Source organism: Lethenteron reissneri, chromosome 2, assembly GCF_015708825.2.
Source record: "Lethenteron reissneri isolate LAM-NWPU_2019-01 chromosome 2, ASM1570882v1, whole genome shotgun sequence".
Classification (NCBI taxonomy): domain Eukaryota; kingdom Metazoa; phylum Chordata; class Hyperoartia; order Petromyzontiformes; family Petromyzontidae; genus Lethenteron; species Lethenteron reissneri.
In genome coordinates, this window is record NC_083780.1 from 13,328,619 (window position 1) to 13,355,870 (window position 27,252).

The 27,252-nt window shown below is 50.5% G+C and overlaps 1 protein-coding gene across 1 annotated transcript; it reads left to right on the forward strand.

Moving 5' to 3' along the window:
* Positions 1-50: 50 nt before the first annotated feature.
* On the forward strand, positions 51-27,044 carry ACADVL (acyl-CoA dehydrogenase very long chain). Its single transcript, XM_061549269.1, has 21 exons — positions 51-242; positions 3,366-3,423; positions 7,783-7,857; positions 9,295-9,367; positions 11,475-11,539; positions 12,462-12,596; positions 13,251-13,395; positions 14,702-14,831; positions 15,727-15,852; positions 16,175-16,290; positions 17,780-17,862; positions 18,253-18,357; positions 18,912-18,998; positions 19,938-20,000; positions 20,809-20,910; positions 21,571-21,668; positions 22,223-22,295; positions 23,305-23,377; positions 24,853-24,925; positions 25,895-25,970; positions 26,161-27,044. The coding sequence occupies exons 1-21, from the start codon at positions 193-195 to the stop codon at positions 26,296-26,298; spliced, it is 1,944 nt and encodes a 647-aa protein (XP_061405253.1). The 5' UTR covers positions 51-192; the 3' UTR covers positions 26,299-27,044.
* The last annotated feature ends 208 nt before the right edge of the window (positions 27,045-27,252 follow it).

A 27,252-nucleotide genomic window follows, 5' to 3' on the forward strand; every position in this document is an offset into this window, starting at 1 on the left:
ACTTCCTCCTGCCCAGCCCCTCCCCCGTGGTTACGTAACGCGTGGGGTGTCTATTAATCTCGCCGCGGTGCCTGATTCAATCACACGGCAGTCTGAGATCGATCGGTGACTGCGGCCCACAGGGAGTGCGCGAGTTTGTGTCTCTTCATTTTCCTCTCTCTCTCCTTGTCTCTAATATCCATTTCGAGAGTCATGTCCATGCTGGTGGTCGCGCGTGGCGGTTCTATTCTGGTCCGGAACGGGTAAGTGGTTGATGAGTGTGTGAGGCTCAGAGCCAGACCAGGGCTTGTCTTAAGATTGTGTCAATGGTAGAGGCTCAAAGCCACTAAGATTGTGTTCATGGTAGAGGCTCAGAGCCCCTAAGTTTGTGTTCATGGCAGAGACTCATAGACCCACTAAGATTGTGTTCATGTCAGAGGCTCAGAGCCACTAAGATTGTGTTCATGTCAGAGGCTTATAGATCCCCACTAAGATTGTGTTCATGTCAGAGGCTCAGAGAGCCACTAAGATTGTGTTCATGTCAGAGACTCATAGAGCCACTAAGATTGTGTTCATGTCAGAGGCTCATAGAGCCACTAAGATTGTGTTCATGTCAGAGGCTTATAGAGCCCCACTAAGATTGTGTTCATGTCAGAGACTCATATAGCCACTAAGATTGTGTTCATGTCAGAGGCTCATAGAGCCACTAAGATTGTGTTCATGTCAGAGGCTTATAGAGCCCCACTAAGATTGTGTTCATGTCAGAGGCTCAGAGCCACTAAGATTGTGTTCATGTCAGAGGCTCATAGAGCCACTAAGATTGTGCTCATGGCAGAGGCTCAGAGCCACTAAGATTGTGTTCATGGCAGAGGCTCATAGAGCCACTAAGATTGTGTTCATGTCAGAGGCTCAAAGAGCCACTAAGATTGTGTTCATGTCAGAGGCTCATAGAGCCACTAAGATTGTGTTCATGTCAGAGGCTCATAGAGCCACTAAGATTGTGTCCATGTCAGAGGCTCATAGAGCCACTAAGATTGTGTTCATGGCAGAGGCTCATAGAGCCACTAAGATTGTGTTCATGTCAGAGGCTCATAGAGTCACTAAGATTGTGTTCATGTCAGAGGCTCATAGAGTCACTAAGATTGTGTTCATGTCAGAGGCTCATAGAGCCACTAAGATTGTGTTCATGTCAGAGGCTCATAGAGCCACTAAGATTGTGTCCATGTCAGAGGCTCATAGAGCCACTAAGATTGTGTTCATGTCAGAGGCTCATAGAGTCACTAAGATTGTGTTCATGTCAGAGGCTCATAGAGCCACTAAGATTGTGTTCATGTCAGAGGCTCATAGAGTCACTAAGATTGTGTTCATGGCAGAGGCTCATAGAGCCACTAAGATTGTGTTCATGTCAGAGGCTCATAGAGCCACTAAGATTGTGTTTATGCCAGAGGCTCATAGAGCCACTAAGATTGTGTTCATGTCAGAGGCTCATAGAGCCACTAAGATTGTGTCCATGTCAGAGGCTCATAGAGCCACTAAGATTGTGTTCATGTCAGAGGCTCATAGAACCACTAAGATTGTGTTCATGTCAGAGGCTCATAGAGCCCCACTAAGATTGTGTTCATGTCAGAGGCTCATAGAGCCACTAAGATTGTGTCCATGTCAGAGGCTCATAGAGCCACTAAGATTGTGTTCATGTCAGAGGCTCATAGAGCCACTAAGATTGTGTTCATGGCAGAGGCTCCTAGAGCCACTAAGATTGTGTTCATGTCAGAGGCTCATAGAGCCACTAAGATTGTGTTCATGGCAGAGGCTCATAGAGCCACTAAGATTGTGTTCATGGCAGAGGCTCATAGAGCCACTAAGATTGTGTTCATGGTAGAGACTCATAGAGCCACTAAGATTGTGTTCATGTCAGAGACTCATAGAACCACTAAGATTGTGTTCATGTCAGAGGCTCATAGAGCCACTAAGATTGTGTTCATGTCAGAGGCTCAGAGCCACTAAGATTGTGTTCATGTCAGAGGCTCATAGAGCCCCACTAAGATTGTGTCTATAGCAAAGACTCATAGAGCCACTAAGATTGTGTTCATGTCAGAAGCTCATAGAGCCACTAAGATTGTCTTCATGTCAGAGGCTCATAGAGCCACTAAGATTGTGTTCATGGCAGAGACTCATAGAGCCAGACCAGGGCTTGTCTTAAGATTGTGTTTGTCTGTTTGTGAAGGGATCTGTATTCGTAGGACAACCGAATAGAGAGTCTGACTGTGTTCGGGTTAATCATCATCATGTAGTGATTAAATTGGTGACTGATGTAAGGAGGTCGTCCGCCTGAAACACCGGAAACTGACGAGTGAATGGAGCAAAATGTTTAAACAAGTGGGCCAAGAGGAGGTTCGTTCGTGCCTGGAATTACTCAACTAAACTACAAACAATTTTATCTTTTTTACCAGGTAGGGCCCACTCTTTAGCTTTTTTTGTTCAGACAAGTCCTGGCCACAAATGATAGCTCAACGAAGTGGCTTATTTGGACGTTTAGAGCAGCCAGATACTCTAAACGCGTGATGTTGATTTTAAATGTGCAAGGAAAAAACCAGGAGGACCCGGAGAAAAATCCACGCGACCACGGGGAGAGAAAGAGACACGCCAACTCCAAATATACAGCAGCAGGCGTCAGGGTCGGAATTGAACCCACGCGCTCCTGCATACCAGGCGAGGTAGTTAAAATCTCCTAGCCACCGTGGCACCACCGTGGCGAGATGGGAAGTGGACGCTGAGAGATCTGAAAGGGGAAGACGCGGCTTCGACAAGATACGCAAGTCTCCTGGACACCACCGTCGTTTTGAATGAGAGCACGGAAGTGGGGTTTGGGCAGGGACTCGCCATGGCTAGGACGGGTTGAGGAGCGATGGGGGAAACATGGTCGAGGCTAACGACGGAGTGGCAGCCAAAGTAGGGAGAGAGAAAAAAACCACGTGCCCGAGATGGAACGGCCGCCGCTGAGATGGAGCGACGAAATCGGCTCTCTGTGCGGGAGCGAGATGGACTGTGTTGCATCTATCGCGAGAGCGCGGGAGATGGCGACGAATTCTGGGAGTTCTTCATACGACAGTGGAATGGGCATAGCTTGTGGATGTTGAGTCCAGGCGTCTTGTTCGGTTGTTGCTATTGTTGCAGCCACCTTCAACAATTGTTGCTGTGGCTTGTGCTGTCAACTCTGCTGCCGTGTTGTTGTTACAACTGTCGATGCGGTTCCTGTTGTAGCGGGTGTGTGTCGTCACGGTGTTTGTTCGTTGTGTCGCCTCGGTTGTTTATCCTGCTGCTGCACGGTAGCAGGTAGTACAGCAAGTAGGGTGGTGAGTGACACGCGGGTGGTTGTGTGTGCACAGGGTGCCGCTGGCCAGGGTCAAGTATGGGGTGAGCAGAGCAGCGAGCGGTGTCACGGAGGTAAGACATTGTCAACACCGATCTCATCATCATCATCATCGACATCATCACCGACAACAGCAGCAGCATCATCATCAACATCACTTGGATAGACAACATCACCAAGGCCATCAAACAACATCACCAATACCATCAAACAATATCACCAATACCATCAAACAATATCACCAATACCATCAAACAACATCACCAATACCATCAAACAATATCACCAATATCATCAAACAAAATCACCATCAACCATCAAACAATATCACCATCAACCATCAATAAATATCAACATCAACAGCACCGGCTATAAAGTGGTGGTGACGTCATCACAGCATCCGTGCCAGGCCAGGTGCACTTTTGAGGCCACATGGAGTGTCGGAAACTCGCTGAACAGGAGGTCAGGGGACAGACCAAGGTACCGTGGGTTGGCTGAGATGATTGGCAGATGCACCAGCTATACCCTCTACTGTGCCAACCTGCTCTACTTTATCTGCCGGGCGCTCCGCTCGTTGTTGTGAGCGCCGCTCCTCTGCCCTCCGTTGTCGTTGGAGGGCGAATGCCTCCAACTGCCCAGGAGCGTCCTTCACGAGCCTCTCCTCCATTACCAGCATCACCACCGTCTTCGTAAACATCACCATCATCACTCCGTCGTCTTTCATTCTAATTATTACCATCAGCATCATCATCAACATGGCCAACACCATCACTTACCATCAACCATTTAAAAACACGGCCTCACCCATCAACACCATATTCACCACCATATTCACCATTGCCATCTGAAACTTCGCCACGATTATCTGCAACATCCCCATCACTGTGTGTGGTCAGAGGTCACAAACAGTTGTTGCTGGTTCTGCGTGGTTTTTTAAACTCGCAAAGGCCATCATCCCGGTTTACGTGTTTTTTTTTTACAAATTCCTCTTTTCAAACAACGGAACTACAGCAACAACTTGAACAACAACTTTAATCAATGATTTTTTTAACTTGTGATCTAAAAAAATCCACATTAAGGTGCAAATATTGTATTTGCTTCACCAACATATTTTCAACAATACGTAGTGATTCTTTTTTTGTACATGTTTAGGAAGTATTTAAATGTGAACGGGCATTGGCGTGGACGCCCCAAGGCGCTGTAACGCGGGGTCCTTTGGCTCCACGCCTTGACATTTGTCCCAGATTCCACAGCCTGTGCCTGTGGGTCACGTGGCGACCTTGCGAGTGCGAATTATAAATACACAGGGAGACGGAACACACGCGCCTGTGGGTGTGCCACCTACGCACACACACAGACACGTGTGTGGGTGTGTGTGTGTGCGACCTACACACAGACACGTGTGTGTGTGTGCGACCTACACACAGACACGTGTGTGTGTGTGCAACCTTAACACACGTGTGTGTGGGTGTGTGCAACCTACACACACACACACACAGACACGTGTGTGTGTGGGTGTGTGTGGGTGTGTGCAACCTACGCACACACACAGACACGTGTGTGGGTGCAACCCACACACACAGACACGTGTGTGTGTGCGACCTACGCACACACACAGACACGTGTGTGGGTGTGTGTGTGTGCGACCTACACACAGACACGTGTGTGTGTGTGCGACCTACACACAGACACGTGTGTGTGTGTGCAACCTTAACACACGTGTGTGTGGGTGTGTGCAACCTACACACACACACAGACACGTGTGTGTGTGGGTGTGTGTGGGTGTGTGCAACCTACGCACACACACAGACACGTGTGTGGGTGCAACCCACACACACAGACACGTGTGTGTGTGCGACCTACGCACACACACAGACACGTGTGTGGGTGCAACCCACACACACAGACACGTGTGTGTGTGTGTGGGTGCAACCCACACACACAGACACGTGTGTGTGTGTGCGACCTACGCACACACACAGACAGGTGTGTGTGTGCAACCCACACACACAGACACGTGTGTGTGTGCGACCTACACACACACAGACACGTGTGTTTGGGTGTGCAACCTACGCACACACACACAGACACGTGTCTGTGTGTGTGTGCGACCTACACACACACAGACACGTGTGTGGGTGTGCGACCTACACACAGACACGTGTCTGTGTGTGTGCCACCTACACACACACAGACGCACGTAAGGAGCGGTGATGTAGCGGTTCGCGCGCTGTGCTACGAGCCCGGCGACCCGAGTTTGATTCCTGCTCACAGCTTCCAACACTTGCGATAGATTATCTGAACCAGCCATGGGCCTAGGTCCTCAAATGAGTACTCTAATGAGCCTAGGTACTCAAACAATGTATAAACATCGCCAATAAGGAGATGTGTAGCTTGGGACTGGTGCTGGCCATCCACCCCTCGTGTGCCGTGCCGGCTTCTGCATACACACACACCCACTCATTTGTAGGGATCGAGCCCAACGAAAGTTCGATTCTTGACCGCAGCTAACATCAGTGGCGAATAATACCCGACTCTGTCCTGGTCCTCCCCTCTAGGGCGACTCATCCTGCCATAAATGACTGGCAGTGTGTGTGCAAATGTCAGAAGTGGGGAGACAAAGGCGGCCAGGCTTTCGCGGTGATTTTATCGGTGCACAGCACTTGCGGCAGCCGTCTGTAGATCTCTCTACATGGCGTCTTTGTGTGTACCCACCCATAGAATTTGAATGGACCGAGCTGTTGAGAGAAACCTTTGAACGCTAGCTTGTTTGCCCATCCTAGGACGGAAGCTGTAATATTTGCGAAAAATTGAGCAGAGTACAATTGATAATTGGTTCTTTACCCTTCTATCTGGCAACAAAACTGACACCTTTTTGCAAGGAGTCATGTTTGCATAGACCGCAATACCTGCAGTCATAAATACAAACAAAAGACATAACTCTGATAATGTGCACTGTCCTTGAAGTTGATTGGTCCACACCCGAGACAGCTTTCCTTCGAGCCTAGTCTCATATGGGTTGGACCAGATGACGCCAACCCACACCCACGTCATCTGGTCCAACCCATATGAGACTAGGCTCGAAGGAAAGCTGTCTCGGGTGTGGACCAATCAACTTCAAGGACAGTGCACATTATCAGAGTTATGTCTTTTGTTTGTATTTATGACTGCAGGTATTGCGGTCTATGCAAACATGACTCCTTGCAAAAAGGTGTCAGTTTTGTTGCCAGATAGAAGGGTAAAGAACCAATTATCATATTTTTACTGGCAAATGAGGTCCCCATAGTGCAGAGTACAATTGTATCTTGTGTCAATTTCATGGCAGTGAATCTTGCACGAAAGTGCGTCATCAAACACTTCACTGCAGCTCGCTGTAGCACTATTAATGGCAGTGAATCTGGCACAAAACGAAGTCATAAAACACCTCACTTCATGTCACTGTAGCACTGTATATAACTGACCTTTAATTTGTTCTAATTCACTGCTCTGATACTTTATTCTCTTCTGCTTTCGGTCGCTGGCGTTGAAATAATTTGGAATTCGATGCAATATCTGGAAAATCACCGAGAAATGTCTATTTTACCATAATGTAGAAGCATAAATTTGACTTACCTTTTGTCTCAAGTGCTGAAGAAATAAATAAAGACACCAAATCCACTTTGTTGCTGCGTAGAATGATTTATTAGATTCACTTTCTATAAAGAAACGTCAAACTTAAAGCGAATTTGCGAAAAAAATATTTCCGCTCGAACTTCTGCGCGAGTGTCAAAATCCACCCGCTCATGAATATTCATGAGGGGGGGGGGCATGTGGAGTGACGTCACGCGCGTTACACACAGACATTCTTGGCTCATTATAGTAGTTCATTTCAAGTTCATTTATTAGGTGTAGCCCTGTGAGCCATTCGGCTCTTGAATCGGGTGCAACCGCAACAAACAAAAAACAAAAACATGAACAAAAAAACATCTTAAAGTGAATATGTGACTGAGTGCAAACAGAAAATCTAAGAAAAGACAGCAAAATATTGCAGAAAAAAACACCGTACACCAACGCTGTGTGCAAAAATCCCAGTGGGATGCAAGTCAAACAACCAACAACAACCACAAGACAACTTAGATTAAGGCCATCAGTCTAACTCTGTACTACAACAAACAAACATGGCTAAACTAATACACTTTTAGAAATCACCAAAATAAAGCCACGAAACCAATGAAACAGTGATCATAGGAACTGTGTAGTAATAATGGTCTTCATAGGAGATCACTAACAGTACGTGCCCCGACTGTTGCGATGGATACACGGGGATCGCCGTGCGTGTGTTTAGGTCGTGAGTCATTACTCGTGTTCCCGAGAACCAGGTTGTGACTTTGTTAATGCTGCTGCTGTTTTGTTGTTGTTTGTTGTTATTTGTTATTGTTGTGTGTGGGCCACAGGCAGTCTTGGAAAAACCTCATGCCACCAGCAAAACCGCGACTCACGCAGCCACTGCTGAAACGACTGCAGTTACTGTAAGTCGGGGTTTGTGTGTGGTGCATGTAATGGTGGGGTGTGTGGTTATGTGGCTTGTGTGTGGGGCATGTAATGGTGTGGTGTGTGGTTATGTGGTGTGTGTGGTTGTGAGGTGTGTGTATTAATGGTGCCGTGTGTGGTAGTATTGTGTATTGGTGGGGTGTGCGGTTGTGTGTAGTTTATGTAAACAAAGATCATTCTTGTGCGGTAGTGTAGTGGTTAGCATACTGCACTAGGAACTCGGCCACACGAGTTCGATTCCTGCTCACGACCAACATCAGTGAGGATTACCTGAACCAATCTTGGGCCTTCCTTAGGTCGACTCGGCCTCAAATGAGTACCTCGTGTGATTTGTACACATCGCAACGGGGCTTGGTGCTGGCCACCAACCCACTCGCGGGCTGTGTTGGCCTTCATAGGTGCTCGCTAACAGGACTTGCCCCAACAGTTTGTTACCGCTTTATGGGGGAGCTTTGTCTTTGGTGTCTGTAATGATGTGATTGTGTGGATAGTGGTGGAACTTTGGATTGCAAGCTCCACTATCAGCCTGTATACCTGGGTTCGGTTCCCAACTGTGCACAGAATCAGTGGGAACTTTTACCCAAACCTGCCCTCGTCTTCCCCTAGATCGACACAGCCTTAAAAAAGTACCCGATGCAGTTGCAGTTTTGTTGGTAGCATAAGGTTTGTCTAAAAACAGACGTTTAGAGTGTTTGGCTACTATAGATTTCCACGTGATAAGCCGCTTCGTTGATCTATCATTTGTGGCCTGGTTGCTTCTGAAAAAATCTATATAGCTCAGTGGACTTTACCTGGTAATATAAAAAGTTTAGTTCATATATAATAAAAAAAATAGTTGTGCCAGCACATTAATACAGTTTAAAACAAATTGTGCCAGAACTAAATATAGTGCTGATGATGAGACAAAGCCAGCCAGGCGTGGTGCTGGTCACACCACTCGCGTGCCGTGCTCACTAATGGTACTTATCGATCATCAGTGATTCTTTATCACTCTGGGCGGCCTCAAAGTGCACTTAGCCTGATGCGGGCACCCTGGTTACTCAGATGCTGGTGGTTGTCATGCCAGAGGCATGTTAACTACCTCGCCTGGTGTACAGGAGGTCGTGGGTTCATTCCCAACCCTCACGCCTGCTGCTGTATATTTGCAGTTTGCGTGTCTCTCTCTCCCCGTGGTCACGCTTATTTTTCTCTGGTTCCCTACAGTTTTTCCTTAACATTTAAAAACGTGCGTTTCGAGTATTTGGCTGTTATAAATTTCCGCGTGATAAGCCACTTTGAGCTATCATTTGTGGCCAGGTCCTTTCTGAAAAGTAGCTATGTAGCGCAGTGCACCTTACCTGGTGACATAAAATGAGTAGTTCTCGGAGTAGCACTTGACCTCCATTAACCTCTAACCCCCTCCCATCCCCACCCAGAGTTCCAAGTCGTTTGCTGCGTCCATTTTCAAGGGGGAGCTGTCGATGCATCAGGTCTTGCCCTACCCGAACGGTAAGCCTCGCCTCGTTTTTACCATTTCGTTTGCTCCGTGTCTCACACGTGTAGTGACTAACTCGGACTAACTCGGAGACGGCAACACTTGGAGGCACTTCTTTCTTTAGCAAGCACCGTCTATTGTCGGCGGCACCACTTGGTTAGAACATACTCTTAGTTCTTTCGGTAAAGTCACGTAGGAAAAAAATTTAATTAAAATTAATAAAAAATAAAAACAATAAAATCACGACTTTTCGAAGGCAACACGGAAGCTTGTGTTGCCTCCCAAACGTCGTGATTTTATTGTTTTTTTAAATTAATTTTAATTTCATTTTGTACCTACGTGACTTTACCGAAAGAACTAAGAGTATGAATCCTTGCAGTCACGAAAGCTTCAAATCTAGAATTGGTTAGAACAGTTGGCAGGCTGTCTGACTAGCGGCGCCCCGGGGTGGTGGAGACGGAGCCGACGATGAGAAGGACGGTGACGACGAGAAGGACGGTGACGACGAGGAGATGGTGACAACGTGGGACTTGAGCAGCACGACGGGCATCCCACTTCCAGCAACAGCCCCGAGGTCACCCACAGGGGGCCCCTCTTAGGGGGGCGTGGCCTCGCTCCGTCCTGGCCACGCCCCCTTTCTGGAACCTACTGACGGGTTGCCGAGGCTTCTCGATGGGCCACCTCTGTGACCTTTCCCCTTTAGATGTCCCCCTCTCGTGTCTATCGTAGCTGCTGCTGTAGTAATGGTAGTGTTGCTGTAGTTGTGGTTGCTGTAGTTGCTGCTGTAGTTGCTGCTGTAGTTGTGGTTGCTGTAGTTGCTGCTGTAGTTGTTGCTGTAGTTGTTTGCTGTAGTTGTGGTTGCTGTAGTTGCTGCTGTAGTTGCTGCTGTAGTTGTGGTTGCTGTAGTTGCTGCTGTAGTTGTTGCTGTAGTTGTTGCTGTAGTTGTTGCTGTAGTTGTTGCTGTAGTTGCTGCTGTAGTTGTGGTTGCTGTAGTTGCTGCTGTAGTTGTTGCTGTAGTTGTTGCTGTAGTTGTTGCTGTAGTTGTTGCTGTAGTTGCTGCTGTAGTTGCTGCTGTAGTTGTTGCTGTTGTTGTTGCTCTAGTTGCTGCTGATGCCGTTCCCGGTTTGCTGTGATCAGCCGCTAAGAAATCTCCGTGCCGGTCTTTCAGTGAGGCCAGACGATAGAGTACATCGAGTACATTGAAACCTCTTGGCGCAACATCACAATTCACAATTCCTCTTTCAACAATCCGATCCGAACACATGATACGATGCAATTGCAGACTGGTCAATAAAATAAAAACGGGCAAAAAACACAACAGAGAGATAACAGAGGGCCAACTATATGTACGAGTTCATATGCCCCTAGAGCACCGAGCACCCAGGAATGCAACACAAAGTGCATTTTGCTCATACTAATCCGATTTGAAATGAGATTTTAACCCAAGAATGCATCACTTAAGGAGATTATCTAAAACCTGTTCATCAGAATTTTTTGAAAGAATGCAAATCAAGATAGAATGTAATTATCATCGGGCCCCAATGGTGTAGAAAGTGCTGTCCCCAACTCTTATCCACTCCGACTCCCTCCGTGGGCCGTGCAAACGGGCCAGTGTACGGAACGTCGCCTATTATATACTACTTAGTTTCTAGGCCACAGTTGTTGTGGTTATTATCGTGCGTATAGTTGTGGCTATTCGTGTGGGTGTACTCACCGTAAAATAGGCGACATTTCCTTCGCAGGGGATGTTAAATATCCCGTGACGTCATTCAAAGCGAGTAGGCCATTGTGTGCCGGCTGTCGCTTTCCACATTTGGCAAATAAATAAAAGGCCCTGCAAACGACTCCATTCAGATCACTCTGAGGAGCAACGTCTCCCCCCGCCCCCCCGTACTGTGAAACTGCTGCAGACTGTCTATGAAACAGAGCAGCACCTTCCCGCACTATATCCTTGAGCTGTTAAGAATGGCGCAGACACCAAATGTTACTAAATCACTGTCCTTAATCTACCGTAATCATCCTGAGCCTGATCGCTGCCGTCATCCGTCTGGTCAAGGCAGCGTGCGCGACGATGATGGACGGTGACGACGTTAACGGCGCGTGTCCATGTTCATTTGGCAGCTCTGAACGAGGAGCAGAGCCAGTTCCTGCAGGAGCTGGTCGATCCAGTTTCAAAGTTTTTTGAGGTGAGTGGAGTCGGCCCTGGAAGAGAGATGCACCAACTCGGACCAGAGAAACGATTCTCTGAGGAGTCTAAACTGAACTATAAACTTTATTCTTTCGGTAAAGTCACGTAGAAGGGAAATAATAAAATAATAAAAATATAAAACAATAAACATTTTATTATTTCCCTTCTACGTGACTTTACCGAAAGAACCAAAAATATTAATCTCTGCAGTCACGAAAGCTTTAAATCTAAATTAAACTATAAACTATTTTAATTTTACTAGGTAAGAAGCGACCTGGCCATGAATGTTAGATCAACGAAGTGGCTTATGTGGAGATTTATAGCAGCCAAATACTCCAAACGCATGTTGATTCTAAATGTGGAGGGAAAAACCGGAAGACCCGGAGTAAAATCCACGCGACTACGGGGATAACACTTGAACTCCAAATATACAGCAGCATGCGTCAGGGTCGGGATCGAACCCACGACCTCCTGTACACCAGGCGAGGTAGTTAACATCTCCTAGCCACCGTGCTGATGATGAGAGAGAGCGACCCGCAAACTCCAAATCTACAGCAGTAGCAGGCGTCAGGGTTGGGATCGATCCTACTACCTCCTGTACACCAGGCGAGGTAGTTAACATCTCCTAGCCACCTTGATGATGATGAGAGAGAGAGAGACACGCAAACTCCAAATCTACAGCAGTAGCAGGCGTCAGGGTCGGGATCGAACCCACGACCTCCTGTACACCAGGCGAGGTAGTTAACATCTCCTAGCCACCGTGGCGACATTCATGAGCGCAGCAGCGGAGCCACCCGCCACTGCTAACTCCAGCAGCGGCCCCTTGTCATCAAGAGCAGCAGGTCAACGACCTCGTGGCAATGAGCACAGCCGATTACAGACTGCACCGCCAACTGATGACCGCGTGTGAACGGGCGCAGGAGGTTAACAACCCAGCCGCCAATGACACCCTGGAGAAGGTGGAGGACGCGACGATGCAGGGGCTCAAGGAGATGGGGGCCTTCGGGCTTCAGGTGCCCACAGAGCTCGGAGGCCTGGGCCTGACGAACACGCAGGTGAGGACTACAAGCTCGGACACAAACACTCACGCGTGTGCGCACACGCAAACATTTACGTCGTAACACAGATGTAGACACACGACACCAAAACAACACAAGTGCGTCTGCAGTCTTGTACGTTTGCCTGTGCATTTGTGAGTGCGTGTCCGTGAGTGTGTCTATCCATGTATGTTACGTTGTGGAGCAGTAGTGTCGCGGTTAGCGCGCGCTGCGCTATGAAACTGGCGACCCGAGTTCGATTACCACTCACGGCCAACACCGGTGACGATTATCTGAATGGGTCATGGGTCTCCCCTAGGTCGACTCGGCCTCAAATGAGTGCCTGGTGCAGGTGTGCAAACATCGCCACTGGGGAGACAAAGGCGACTGGGCATTGGCCACCCACTCCCTCGTGTGCCGTGCCGGCCTTCATAAGTGCCGCTCGCCAACAGAACTTGCCCCACAAGTCTGCACGGGCTATATGGGGATATCTTTGCCTTTTATCTTTGTTACGTTTACATGCACCTACCTGTGTGTGGAGATACACACAGCCCGACTCGTGCGCCGTGTTCTCCCGGCCTGCGTCGGTGCCCGGTAAAAGCAGCAGCACTTGCCCCTCTCCCTACGGTCTGCTAAAGGCTGCACGGGGCGACCTCTTTGTCTCTCGTGCAGTACGCGCGGCTGGTGGACATCGTGGGTCGCCACGACCTGGGCGTGGGCATCACGCTCGGCGCCCACCAGTCCATCGGCTTCAAGGGCATCCTGCTCTTCGGCAACCCCGAGCAGAAGAAGAAATACCTCCCCAAGCTCGCCTCGGGTAAGCTGTGGGCTCTTCCCACGGTGGCTAGGAGATGTTAACTACCTCGCCTCGCATACAGGAGGAGGTTCGGTCCAGACCCTGACACCGGCTGTATAGAGTAAAACCTTGGATTGCGAGTAGCTTGGTTTGCGAGTGTTTTGCAAGACGAGCAAAAATTTTAAATAGATATTAATTTGATAAACGAGCGAGGTCTTGCAATACGAGTAGTACGTACAGTATACGCTTTGTCTGCCGAGCGTCACGTGATCACAACTGATATACGAGTGCTTTGATATACGAGTGCTTTGGATTACAAACACGTTTCTAGAACGAATTATGCTCGCAATCCAAGGTTTTACTGTACTTGGAGTATGCGTGTCGCTCTCTGTTCCCTCCAAATGTATATGTAGCTCAATGGGCCTTACCTGGGAAAATAAAAACTAGTTTTATGTAAAACCGTGCTAATTGCACCTGATTATCACGGTTGGCTACATATTGTGCGAAAGAAGTTCAACACTTCTACACATACCAAAGCCAAAGGTCCCCCATGTAGCCTCAATAGACATTTGGAGCAAGTGCTGTTATTGAGCACCTATGAAGACTCACACCGCACACGAGGAGGTGGGTGTCCAGCCCCACGCCAGCAGCCTTTGTCTCCCTCTTGGCGATGTTTATAAATCGTAGCAGGTACTCATTTTAGGCTTAGTCGACCTAAGGGAGGCTCGGGGCCCGTTCAGATAATCGCCACTGTTTATTGGTCGTGAGCGGGAATGGAACTCGGCTCGCCAGGTTCGTAGCACGGCGTGCTCACGGCTGTACCACCGCTCTCCCATCTCCCGACTGCCCACTCGTGATGGTGGAGGTGTCGGCAGCGATGTTGATGATCGGGATGTTGTATGTGTGTTTTGTTGAACTTCTTTCGCACCGTACGTAGCCAACCGTGCTATTCGGAGGTGTGGGGGAAGGACAAGAAACTAAACGCAAAAAGCAGTTGGAAAGAAATGAGCTTGCAATCTAGATTATTTAAAAGTGTATAGCTTTCTAATACGGCAAAGAAGAGCGGTCCAGACGGCTGCAGAAGGGCATCTGAAAGCGTGCGACGCAGTGACCCATTTTTGTTCGATGGCCCGGCCAAAAGCCGCTGCTGAGAGGATGACGTGTCACGGTTTATGGTCCTTGATGAGATCGGAAAGGTATTGTGGTTCATTTGCGGCAAGCGGTGGTTAATGGTGGCGGTGGCGCTATTGATGAAGACGACGACGATGATGTGGTGATGTTGCTGGTGATGTTAATGGTGAATATTTATGGTGGTGGCGATGAGCAGGAGAGCTCATCGCCTCGTACTGCCTCACGGAGCCGGCCAGCGGCTCGGACGCCGCCTCCATCAAGACGCGTGCCGTGCGCAGTGCGTGCGGGAAGTACTACACGCTCAACGGCAGCAAGATCTGGATCAGGTGAGGACACAGCCGTCCCCCCCCCCCCCCCCAGTCACACTGAACTAAATCTAAACTATTTTAATTTTACTCTACCAGGTAAGGCCCACTGGGCTATACAGTGGTCCCTGGGTTAATGATGTTCATTGTAAACCATCATTAATTGAAATAATCGTAAATTTTATATGGGAAATACGTGTTTTATAAAGTGCTTAATTTGTTCCGAGACGATCAGAAGTCGAGCTTATTCACCCTAACAACAGTTTATAATATGTTGATAAATAAACGTTCTAAGAACATATGAAAACATTAATATTAATAGAAACATGGATAAAAAATGATAAATATAGCATCAAAAGGTGCATAAATAGAGTATAATTTTTTTTTTACCTTAGGCTATCCAGTTCTATTCCTATTGCTCTCAAAATGCTCATAAAAGGGCGTCGCTGATTGGCTGAGGTCTGCTGAGTCCACTTCTGAGCGCTCCGATTGGCCGAAATTGGCAGCCACTTGATATCGTAAACACATCGTTAATCGAAATGTATCGTCAATAGAAACAATGGGACCTTATGGCAGGCGGATGGTTCATCAAAACCTCGTTAATCGATGGCATCGTAAATTGAGGGACCATTATATATACAGTATATAGTTATTTTCAGAAGCGACCTGGACACAAATGATAGCTTGACAAAGTGGCTCATCATGTGGAAATTCATAGCAGGGTCTGGATCGAACCCACGACCTCCTGCGCATCAGGCGATAGAGTTAACATATTGCCACCCCAGTGCCCCTGGGCAGAGACAGATGCGGGGCACATGCCGACGATAACGTCACCGTGTGATTGGTCGAAGCAACGGCGGGATGGCTCTGGTTAGGGTGTCACGTGACGACGATGCTGTCTTGTGATTGGCCGCAGCAATGGTGGAATCGCGGAGATCTTCACGGTGTTCGCGAAGACGCCCGTGCGGAACGATGCGACGGGGGAGACCAAGGACAAGATCACGGCCTTCATTGTCGAGCGGAGCTTTGGCGGCGTGACCAAGTGAGTATGGGGGGGGAAGTGGCGACGAAGTGAGGGGGGTAGATGGTGACGGGGCGGGGTGGGGGGCAAGTTGGTAACGAGGTGAGGCCGACAGCGAGACGAGAGGCGAGGGGCTGATGAGGATGAGAGACGGACGAGGTGAGGCTGTGACGGGAAGCGCTCCGTGACGACAGTTGTCACCCTCGTGTTGCTGTTGTGACCACACAGAGGCCTCGCCAATTGTCTTGACCGCGGTAGGAGAGGGGCGGCTGAGGGAGGTGGTGGCGTTGGTTCCAAACTCGAGTCTAACCTCCCTGTGCCCCCCCCCTCCCCCACTCGTCAGCGGCGCCCCTGAGAAGAAGATGGGCATCAAGGCGTCGAACACGGCCGAGGTTTACTTCGAGGACGTGCGCGTGCCGGCCGAGAACCTCCTGGGAGAGCTGGGCGGCGGCTTCAAAGGTCGGCAACCTCCTCGAGTGAAACACTCGTTTCTTTACAGCTGCCTCGCGTTTTTAGTTTACAGCTGCCTCGCGCGTTTAGTTTCGTTTGTTATCCTTCCCCCCTCCGCCCCGCCCCGCCGCACCGCTCTCGATTCGCGCGTTTGTCTACGTACGGTGCGAAAGAAGTTCAACTTGCCCTACGCACGTGGTCAACGAAGCGCCCGCGAGCGTCTGCCCGGCGCCGGTGTCACCGGCTGACAGCGCCGAACGGGCGCACGGCACACGTGCACACCCCCCCCCTCCTCCCCCCCCCCACGTTGCTTCTCGTTTGTCCCTCTCGTCATCGACATGTGACCACCACCCACTGCTTCATTTCTCTAGAACTGCTTCTTTGTGTGTTTAGTTTGGTGTCCCCCCCCCCCCGTCCCGCACCTCCGGTTAGCACCGTTGGCACCTGCACGTCGACGTGGCGACGACGCACCGCATCTCCTCCTTCATGAATTGTGGAAAGTGAAGCCACAGGGCTGCGATTGTGGCCGAGCAACATAAACTCTGGACCGTAGATTAGCACGGTTGGCTACGTACGGTGCGAAAGAAGTTCAACATACGTACATGCATACATGACCCCTCCTGTCTATCCCTCAGTAGCCCCCCCTCGCCAATTGCTTTGGAATGATTTTGAACTCGTTTTCCAAAAATTGCACCGCAGAATATTCAATTGGGACACTATACATGGCAACTATCGCCCTCCCCCCGCCGGCAGACTTTAGAGTCCCAGCTCACTCTTGCAAATGACAGCGATCCTGGTCTCTTTGAGTTCTCATTTGGTTGAACGAATGGGGACTTAAAACAAAGTGTACGCCATTTATTTATGAAGTACCTCTACCCGTCCGTCTTGTCTCGCAGTAACCCCCCGTAAAGAGGAGGATCCGCTTTGGAACTCTCGTGTAAAGTTGCCATTGGGGACATCGCCCTGGAGAAAACCGGCCACGTTCATCAAAGTGTCGTCCAAAACTTTGGGAGACACAAATCGTAGCAACAAAAAAAAAAGATTCGCAAATATGCGAGCGCGTTTTTCTCCGGCAGCTGCCACCTCCGTCAGCTTATGTACTCGCAAGGCGACGGAGATTTGTATCGAGAGCTGAATTTCGTTCCAAAGCTGCGAGAGGAAGCTGCTCTAGATTATAAACTAATTTCTTTAGAACTTCTTTTCATGTTTAGGTTGTTGTCCTTCCCCCTCGCGGCGCTTTTAGATGCGCTTCTGTGGCCGAATTGGAACTCCACTCTTCTGATATTCGAAAACCACTGGAGCTCTGCACTTTTAAGTCCTCTAGATTGACTCTCATTTCTTTAAAACTACTTTTTGCATTTAGTTTGTCATTCCCCCTACACCTCCAATTATAGCACGGTTGGCTGCGTACGGTGCAGAAGAATGTCAACATACATGGCATGCGGTGGGAGTGTTGACATGGAATGCCGTGTGTGCGCATGTTTTGTTATTATTGCAGTTGCCATGAACATCCTGAACAACGGCCGCTTCGGAATGGCGGCCGCACTCAACGGCACCATGAAAGCATCGATTAGCAAGGCGGTGAGTCGCGCTCGCTCACGTGACGGCGGTGGTGGTGGCGGTGACGGTGACGATGATGACGACGATGGTGGTGGTGACGGTGGTGACAGTGGTGATGGTGACGATGGTAACAACGACGGTGGTGGTGGTGACGGTGACGATGATGACGACGATGGTGGTGGTGACGATGAAGGGCACGAGGGATTGGAAGGTCACCACGGTAACAGATTTGAATCTGCCGATGTCGTATCGCCTCTCCTCGCTGGTGCCAGCTCGCCTCTATCGCTCGGTCTTACGCATCCGCACGTACCGTCCGCTTAAACTCTCCTCACCCCGACTCGCCGCCCTCTCTGCTGCCAGGTTGACCCAGCTCACCCACGCTCGCCCTCCCGTTGTCCTCCCTGCCCTCAGGTTGAGCACGCCGCAAACCGGACCCAGTTCGGGAGCAAGATCCACACGTACGGCACGATCCAGGAGAAGATTGCGCGCATGATCATGCTGCAGTACACCACCGAGGTGGGGCCACAGCGTGTGCGTGCGATGGGGAGCGTGCGTGCGTTTGTCTATGATGTGTGTCTGTGTGCTGCAACAGGGTGTGTGAGAGACGGGGGGGGGGTGTCTTGTTCGTGCGATGGGATGTATCTGTGTGAGACAAGGTGTGTGTGTGTGTGATGGGCTGTGTGTGGGGAGTGGTTGTGTGGCGGTTAGCGCGCTGCACTACAAACCTGGCGACCCGGGGATTATCTGAACCGGTCCTGGGCCTCCCCTAGGTTGACTCAAAATTAGTACCTGGTACAATGTGTAAACATCGCTACGAGGGAGACAAAGGCGGCCGGGCGTAGTGCTGTCCCACCCACTCCCTCGTGTCGTGCCAGCCTTTGTAGGTGCTCGCTAACAGCACTTGCCCCAACAGTCTGTTACAGCCTATACGGGGGATCTTTGTCTTGTTTTTGAGGTGTGTGTGCGTGTGTGGGTACCGTTTCGGTCTCGCGTGTAATGCCGCATGGTTCGTGTTACGCACTGTGCGTATCTCGCCGTGTGCTAAGCGCCGTGCTGCATGTGTTGCGCAGGCCATGGCGTACATGATCAGCGCCAACATGGACTCGGGGGCGACCGAGTTCCAGATAGAAGCCGCCATCAGCAAAGTTTTTGCGTCGGTAAGAATTAAAAGTCGTCGTCGTTGTGGTGCTGCTATCGATTTATCGACAACAATCCTGCACGTTTGTCTATACGACGAGAACCAGCGAGGGTGAGCAAGTCCGCAGCAACTTTCAGCGAAAGAAATTCCCCTTCCCGCGGCCCGACCTGGAGAGCGAACAACAACGACAACAACAACAACGACGACGACGTTTTAACGCGTGGTGGGGGGGGGGGGGGGACCAACAGCACAACGAGTCGTAGAGCCGAGAGAGCCGCGCGACAGTTGCGTTGATTTGGACGTGGCAACGAAGGAGAGAGCGCGGATTGCAGGCCGATTTGTATCATTTATACATCGCGAACATGGCCACACTCTAGATCACCTGGCAAAAGCAGCGGTGAATCTGATTGGAGATAAACAGACGTCTCTCGCGGCGAAACGTACAGAGTAAGAGGCGTACAGAGTAAGAGGCGATGTCATTCGTTGATCCAGGAAAGCCTCACCGAGTCTCCTCCCTTTGGAAGGAGGCTCCTGCCAAGGTTGCATGTATGTTGAACTTCTTTCGCGCACCGTATGTAGCAGCCAAGCGTTCTAATCGGAGGTGCGGGGGAAGGACAACAAATTCAACGTAAAAATCAGTTCTCGAGAAATTCGTTTTCAATCCTAGATGATTTAGAAGTGCATCGCTCCAGTGGCTTCCTAATATCAGAAGGAAGAGTTTTCCAGACGGCCGCAGAAGTGCGTCTGAAAATGTGCAAAAATTGCATGCTGTAGGGGGCGACGATTGCTGTGCGATTCCCAATTTAACGAAATTTGTGAGTAATGTTTTCAAATTGGGGCAACTTGGACACGTGACGTGCGCTGATCAAGTGTTGTAGAGTGCCGGGTTGCCCGTGTGCTGGTGTTGTTGCCTCGCTGTGACCACGTTCCCGCGCTGCGTGTGCGATGCGCGTCACAGGAAGCGGCGTGGAAAGTCACGGACGAGTGTATCCAGATCCTGGGCGGCATGGGCTTCATGAAGGTCAGGCCGTCGTTACGGTCGTTACGCCGCTATTCTTGCTCCCGTTTCCATTTGTTTCCTTTGCTGTTCTTTTCTCTCGCCTGGGTTAGCCGTTCGTCATTTCGATCAACCAAAGCCGCCACTCTGGGCAAAATGAGACTCGATCTGTCCTGGTCTCCCGAGTTCTCGCCGGGCTACACAAAACTAAACCCGACTTGATCGTCGCCATTCCCATCGTTATCGTCAATCCCGTTAACGTCGTCGAGATCGATTGGGTAACCGGCCGTGGCTCCGTGACCTCTTCTCGTGAGGCTGGTGGATGTGTCTTTGTGGTGCTCTTCACTGGTGGCCGGCGAGCTGCGTTGCAGCGACTCGTCTCTATGTGTGTCTGTGTTGAACTTCTTGCGTAGCCAGCCCTGCTAATCGAAGGATGCGGGCAAGGAGAACAAACTAAATCGCAAAAAGAATCGTCCATCAGAATCGAATCCCTGCTCCCTTCGTGCACGCACGTTTGTCCCCGTCGGCAGCGTGGGGGCGCCGAGTACGCTTGCAAATGTGATCAAATGGGAGTGCACCTTTAGTGTAAAGTTGTGTTGGCCAAATCCTGGAGACACAATCAGAGCAAAAAGGAGACTATTTGCAAAAATTCAAATGCATTTTGCCTGGAGGAGCCGCACTCACTGCTGAGTCACGGCTCCCGAGTGTGGGCGCGTTGCAGAGCTTCGTGCAGTCAGTGCGCGTGCGTGGATCGTGCGTGGATCGTGCGTGGATCGTGCGTGGATCGTCCCGTCTCATTCCTGTTTCCTCGCCACGCCCTCCCCCCACGCAGGACTGCGGGGTGGAGCGCGTGATGCGCGACCTCCGCATCTTCCGCATCTTCGAGGGCACCAACGACATCCTGCGCCTGTTTGTCGCGCTCACGGGTATCCAGGTGAGCAGTGCTCGCTCGCTCGCTCACTCACTCACTCACTCGCCCGCCCGTTAGACTCAACCCCCTCGCTCGCTCGATCGGCTGCCCGTTCATTTGTTCGATCGCTCGCCCAATAACTCCTCGCTTCCTCACCCAACCTCTTGTCCATTCGCTTGTTCGCCCACTCGCCCACTCAGCCGCTGACTTTTCCACTCACCCACTCACCCACTCGGCGTACGAGGTAATGAATGTGAAATGGCTCTCGTGTGGCTAGTTTTGTTGCGAGGAATTTGTGTTTGTGCTCCTGTGTGGGTGTATGTTGGTGTGTGTGTGTACCTCCTGCCAGCGGGTATTCGACACTTCACACTTCACGTGGCCTCGAGGTGCACCATAGCCTAGCACAAGCGTCGTGGTGACGTCACCGCCACTTAGTGGCGAATGGCGGTTGTTGTTGTTGTGTCTTTCTGTCTGTCGTCACGAGTGTGTCTGTGCACGTGAGTATGTCCAGGTTTCTGGGTGCACGTGTGTGGCGGTGTGTGCATGTATATGTGTTTGTGCAAGTGTGTCTGCCTTTGTCTCCGTGTGTTTGTGTATGTATATAATATAACAATGTATGTGTCCGTATGCGTGTGCATACCTTCTGCTGTGTGTGTATCTCTGTGCACGTGTTCCTGCCTGTAGGGTGCGGGCAAGCATCTGCAGGTGCTGCAGAAAGCGCTGAAGAACCCAATCGGTAATTTCGGAACGATCATGGGAGAAGTCGGCAAGAGGGCACGGAGGTGAACTCGCATGCACAAACATTTACGTATACGCCGACACACGAAGATCCCCTGCATAGCTTAGACAGGCTTGTGGGCAAGTGCTGTTAGCGAGCACCTGTGAAGGCTGGCAAGGCACACGAGGGGGGGCGGGTGGCCAACACCGCCTGGCCGCATTTGACTTTTTTCTGGCGATGTTTACACATCACGCCAGGTACTCATTTTAAGGCTGAGTCGACCTAGGGGAAGCCCAGGACCGGTTTATATAATGGTCACTGGTGTTTGCTGGGTTCGTAGTACAGCGCGTTAACCGCTACACTACCGCTCCCCATACGCAGACATACACACATGCAGAGAGATACACTTGCCCCAACATTGTCTGCATATGTACACACACTTGAAAACGCATACCATGTCCATGCGCACACACGTAGCCCAACAAGGACGCTTCTCATCCACGTGCACAATCGTAGTCGCAGAGAAAGTAGGTTACTTTAGTCCCTGCTGAGCTGTATACTGGGAGATGCTGAACTGCATGCTGGGAGATGCTGAACTGCATGCTGGGATGTGTGCAGGTCTGTTGGACTTGGCAGTGGACTCACCCTCAAGGGCTCCGTGCATCCCAAACTGGAGAGCAGCGGAGAGCTGGTGAGGGGGACGGAAGGAGGGGGGGGGAGTCCGTTTGAACACGTTCACTCCTTTGACTGCCACTCTGTAACTAATCTCTTCCATCACCGCTAGCCGCGACGTGTCCTGCTCAAGCCCACTTAATTTTCAAGGCGATGTCTTTCATCTGCGCCTGCTCTCCGAGCCACCAGTAATTTTCTTCATTGTCTCTGTGTGATGCGTTCGATTTTGACCCACATTTTTGATTCGCGCTCACTTTGAATTTCCACGGACTCTAAGCCAGTTGCTTGCTACGTGTGCGAAATAATAATTTCTGTGTCATATTGTCTCGTTTGCATCGTCCGATGCGTTTGTTCCGCTCGGTCGTACCCTCTTCTTTGCACCGCCCGTCTCGTTTTCGCTTTCATTATCGAGTTTAGTTTGTACCAGCGCGTTTGTTCTGGCTGTGCTTGCTTAATTGCTGGACATCTGTGGGGAAAAAAGTATTCATAGCTCATCATCAAGTAAAGATTTTGATTGTACGTGTATATGTTGAACTTCTTTCACGCCACGTCGCCAACCGTGCTAATCGGAGGTGCGGTGAAAGGACAACAAACTAAACACAAACAGCAGTTCTAAATAAATGTATTCAATCTAGATTTCAATGTGCATAGCTCCAGTGGCTTCCTAATATCGGAAGGACAGCCACAGAAGCGCACCTGAAAGTGCGTTATGCGGTGACCACCGTCTTGTGAGGATGAGCGGAGTTCGTGTGATGATGGTTTATGCTCCTTGACGAGATCAGCGAGGTATTGAGGTTCACTCGTGGCAAACACTTTGTGTGTGATGAGCGCGACCTACTAACGTGTTCGTTCGGCAACCGGACGCCATTTCAGCTCGCCGGGCACTGCACGGATACGGTCGGATCTTGCGGTACCCGTCACGACATTACACGCGGCCGTGATTCTACAACAACGATTCGGACTTGGCTTGAGCCGCCGTAGACAGCGAAGTGACGCGGGTGCCACGCTGTGACACCGCTCTCTCTCAGATCGCCAAGGGCGTGGATCAGTTCGGGGCATCCGTGGAGGGGCTGCTGCTCAAGCATGGCAAGAAGATCGTCGGTGAGTGGAGTGGAGTCGACGGGGTGGGAGGAGGGGGTATCCATCCATGATGCGTGCCAGAATCTGAATGTTTATTTATACTGGGGGAGGAATCCAATGAGCTGTAAAGATCTTTTTCACAGGTGCCCAGTAGGGGCGGGTCAGAACGCTACAACAAAAACACGATAGGAGTGCAAAGTAGAGGAAATGTAAATAGATTGAATTTCTATTTAAAGCTTTCGTGACTACAGGGATTCATCTTATTGGTTCTTTCGGTAAAGCCACGTAGAAGGGAAGTAAGAATTATTTTATTATGTTTTATTTTTATTATTTTATTACTTCCCTTCTATGTGACTTTACCGAAAGAACCAAGAAGGTAAATAGATTGCTTAAAGAAAATCGACAAATAAAACGAATACATTGTTGCCTTACCAGTTAAAGCCCACTGAGCTATTAGATTATTTTTCAGACGCGACCTGGCTATCACAAATGATCGCTCAAAGAAGTGGCGATCAGAGATCCCACGTAGCCTTTCAACAGATTGTCGGGGGCATGTGCTGTAAGCGAGCATCTATGAAGGCGGCCACATGACGTACAACGGGGCTGCTGTGGATAGCACTACGCTCAGCTTACCTTTGTCATGGGTAGTGGTAGCGTCGTAGTTGGCGCACTGCGCTACAAACCCAGAAACCTGAGTTTGATCCCCGATTCACGAGCAACATCGGTGACGAATATCTGCACCAGTCCTGGACCTCCCCTAGGTCCACTCACCCTGTTGCGTGTTTGTAAACATCGGCACTGGGCACTGGGGAGACCAATGCGGCCCGACTTGGTACTGTCCGAGTCGTGGGTCGCCATGAACGTTGGCTATACAGGGGGCTACGTGAGGGTCTTCGTGTGGCCGCGGGTGTGCGTGCGTTGCACATGACAGGCTGCTGTCATGGGTGTGCGTGTGTGTGTGTGTGTGTTGTGGGGAGCGGTAGTGTAGCGGATGGTACGCTGTGCTAAGAACCCGGCGACCCGGGTTTGATTCCCGTTCACGGCCAACACCAGTGATGATTATCTGAACCGGTCCTGGGCCTCCGGTAGGTCGACTCGGCCCCAAATGAGTACCTGGTGTTGCGGTGTGTAAACATCGCCACTGGGGAGACAAAGGCGGCCGGACTTGGTGTTGGCCAGCCACCCCCTTGTGTGCCGTGCCGGCCTGCATCGGTGCTGCTTGCGAACAGTGCTTGCCCTAACAGTCTGTTGAGGCTATCCGGGGGATCTTTGTCTTTGTGTGTGTATTTGGCCTCCCCTCGGTTGACTCGGCCTCAAATGAGTACTTGGTGCCACGTGTAAACATCAGCACTGGGGAGACTAAAGGCATCCAGCCGGGGGTAGAGTTGGCCATGCCGGCTTTCATAGGTGCTCGCTTAACAGCACTTTCCCCAGCAGGCTACGCGGGGGATCTTTGTCTATATTATTATTGTTGTTGTTGTTGTGTGCGTGCACAGATGAGCAGTTCCTGCTGAACAGAGTGGCGGAGGCTGCCATTGACCTGTACGCCATGGTGGCCGTGGTGTCGAGGTGCGTGGGGTCACGGCGCGGGACGCACGCAGGGACACGCAGAGACACGCACGGACAGACGGGGACACGCACGGACAGACGGGGACACGCACTGGGATACGGAGATCAGAGGTTGGGGGGGTTAATGACGACATTAACCCCCCCCCCCTCTGATCTTAACACCTGACAAGCTGACTGTGATGACATTACCTTCTATTTAAGACCGGAAACAGGAAGACCTCTTCACATTTCTGACAAATCGCCTGACGAAGCTGGTTGTCATCGCCAGTGAAACGTCACCGGTACTAACATTGTAAATGTTGTGAATTGTAAATGTTTACTTTCCAACACACGACCGGTGTGCTGAAGTAGTAAGCTAATTGACACGTTTTGTTTACGTGACAAACTTTACTAATTGTCCGTGTCGGGTGGCAGTGGGTTAACGACACATTTACACTTGCGTGATCCAACCCAAAAAACGTTTCCACGAATAATATTTCGATTTAAAGCTTTCGTGACTTCAGGGATTCATATTCTTAGTTATTTCGGTAAAGTCACGTAGAAGGGAAATAATAAAATAATAAAAATCAAACAATAACATTTTCACGAAGTTTCGATTGCAACACAAGCAATCGTCATCAGGTGTGAAAACCACAGCAAGAAAATGTTCTTGCTGTGGATTTCATCATCAGATGACGATTGCTTGTGTTGCTGTCGAAACTTCGTGCGAATTTGTTTTTTAATTTCCCTACGTGACTTTACCGAAAGAACCAAGAATATGAATAATATTGGTCGCGAAAGCCGACGTGTTAAACAGACACAAGGGGGCTTCACATGGACGCGCAAGGATGCACCTGTGGAGATGCCAGTACACATCAGGATGTATCTGGACACACGAGGACACGCACAGAGTCCTACAGGATCGGTAACAGCGCTTGCCCCAACAGTCGTGAGAGGCTACATGGGGGATCTTTGTCTTTGTGTGCGTAGGGCGTCGCGGTCGCTGAGCCAAGGCACCCCCACGGCGGAGCACGAGCGGCTCATCTGCGAGACGTGGTGCCTCGAGGTGACGACCACACCGCCACTGCCACCCTCCATCGCTCACTCACTGCCGTCGCCCTCTCACCCAGCAACTAACGACACCGCAATTGGGTGGAGGGAGCTATGGACGACCCGGCCATGTGTGTGGGGTTTGTTGTTCACCCAACTCCCCCCCCTCCTCCCGTCTCCGCCTCTCCGCTCCCTCCCCCCTTTAGGCGTCGGAGCGAGTTTCCCTGAACCTGCGCTCGCTCACCAACTCGACGGTTCTCCAGACGTTCAAGAACATGCGCGCCATCTCGGTGGCCACGGTGGACAACGATGGCGTGCTCGCCCCCAACCCGCTCGGCTTCTAGGTCCGGGACTCTTGCCGCACGCCCCGTGGCAACGTCGCCCACCCGGCCAGCGCCCGCGTCTCTCTCTCTCTCTCGCTCCACTATGCATTTCTGACATTTGTAGATAGCCCACGCGAGACTCTAAACGCCCCGCTGGGTATTAACGGCGTCCACCATTTCGTAGACCGTATGCCCACCGCCAGCCTATGGTCGAATCGTCGCCGGTAGGCCACGGCCGTCTAGTTTAGAGCATGCTCGCTCCATGTAGGCCACGCTCGCTTGACCGCAAGGCCCTCTCTGGCAATAGTTCACATCCAACCGGTTACGATGGGCACCACGAATGCCACGAGAACCACCGCCAAGTTCTCCTGCCAGCGGGCGTTCGACACTTCACGTGGCCTCAAGGTGCACATGGCCTGGCACAAGCGTCGTGGTGACGTCACCGCCACTTAGTGACGAATGGCGGTTGTTATTGTTGTTGTGTGTGGGGCATAAACCAAAGTGCCCAGAGAAAACCCACTTGGTGCAGGAGAGGGCCGAGGGAATTCTCAGGTCTCTCCGCGCGCGCGCAGCCTTAGCAGTAACCTACTTCTTGTGATGTCTCCCACAAGCGGGAGGCAGTGGGAGGGGAGCGGGTCACGCGCACGTGTGCGTGACATTTCTACACTCTGTTGTAGTACAGTACACTCGTCGAATATCAATTGTATTGATCCGTATTAAAAAAATAGTCTGAATTCACTTAATTTCAATAAAACAAACATACTCGACACTTGTGCCTGTGTGACCTTTCATCGCAAGCCGCCATCAGCTTTCCACTGCTGCATCATCAGGGCCTCACGATGCACCAAAGCCACCCACGAGCGGATTTCGCCACTCCATCTCCACGGTTGGAACGGAAAAATTCATCGGGCAAATTCATTGGACGTGTTCGCGCCTTTGACCGCCGCTGGCCTCCTCCGTGAGTCTTCACCCCAA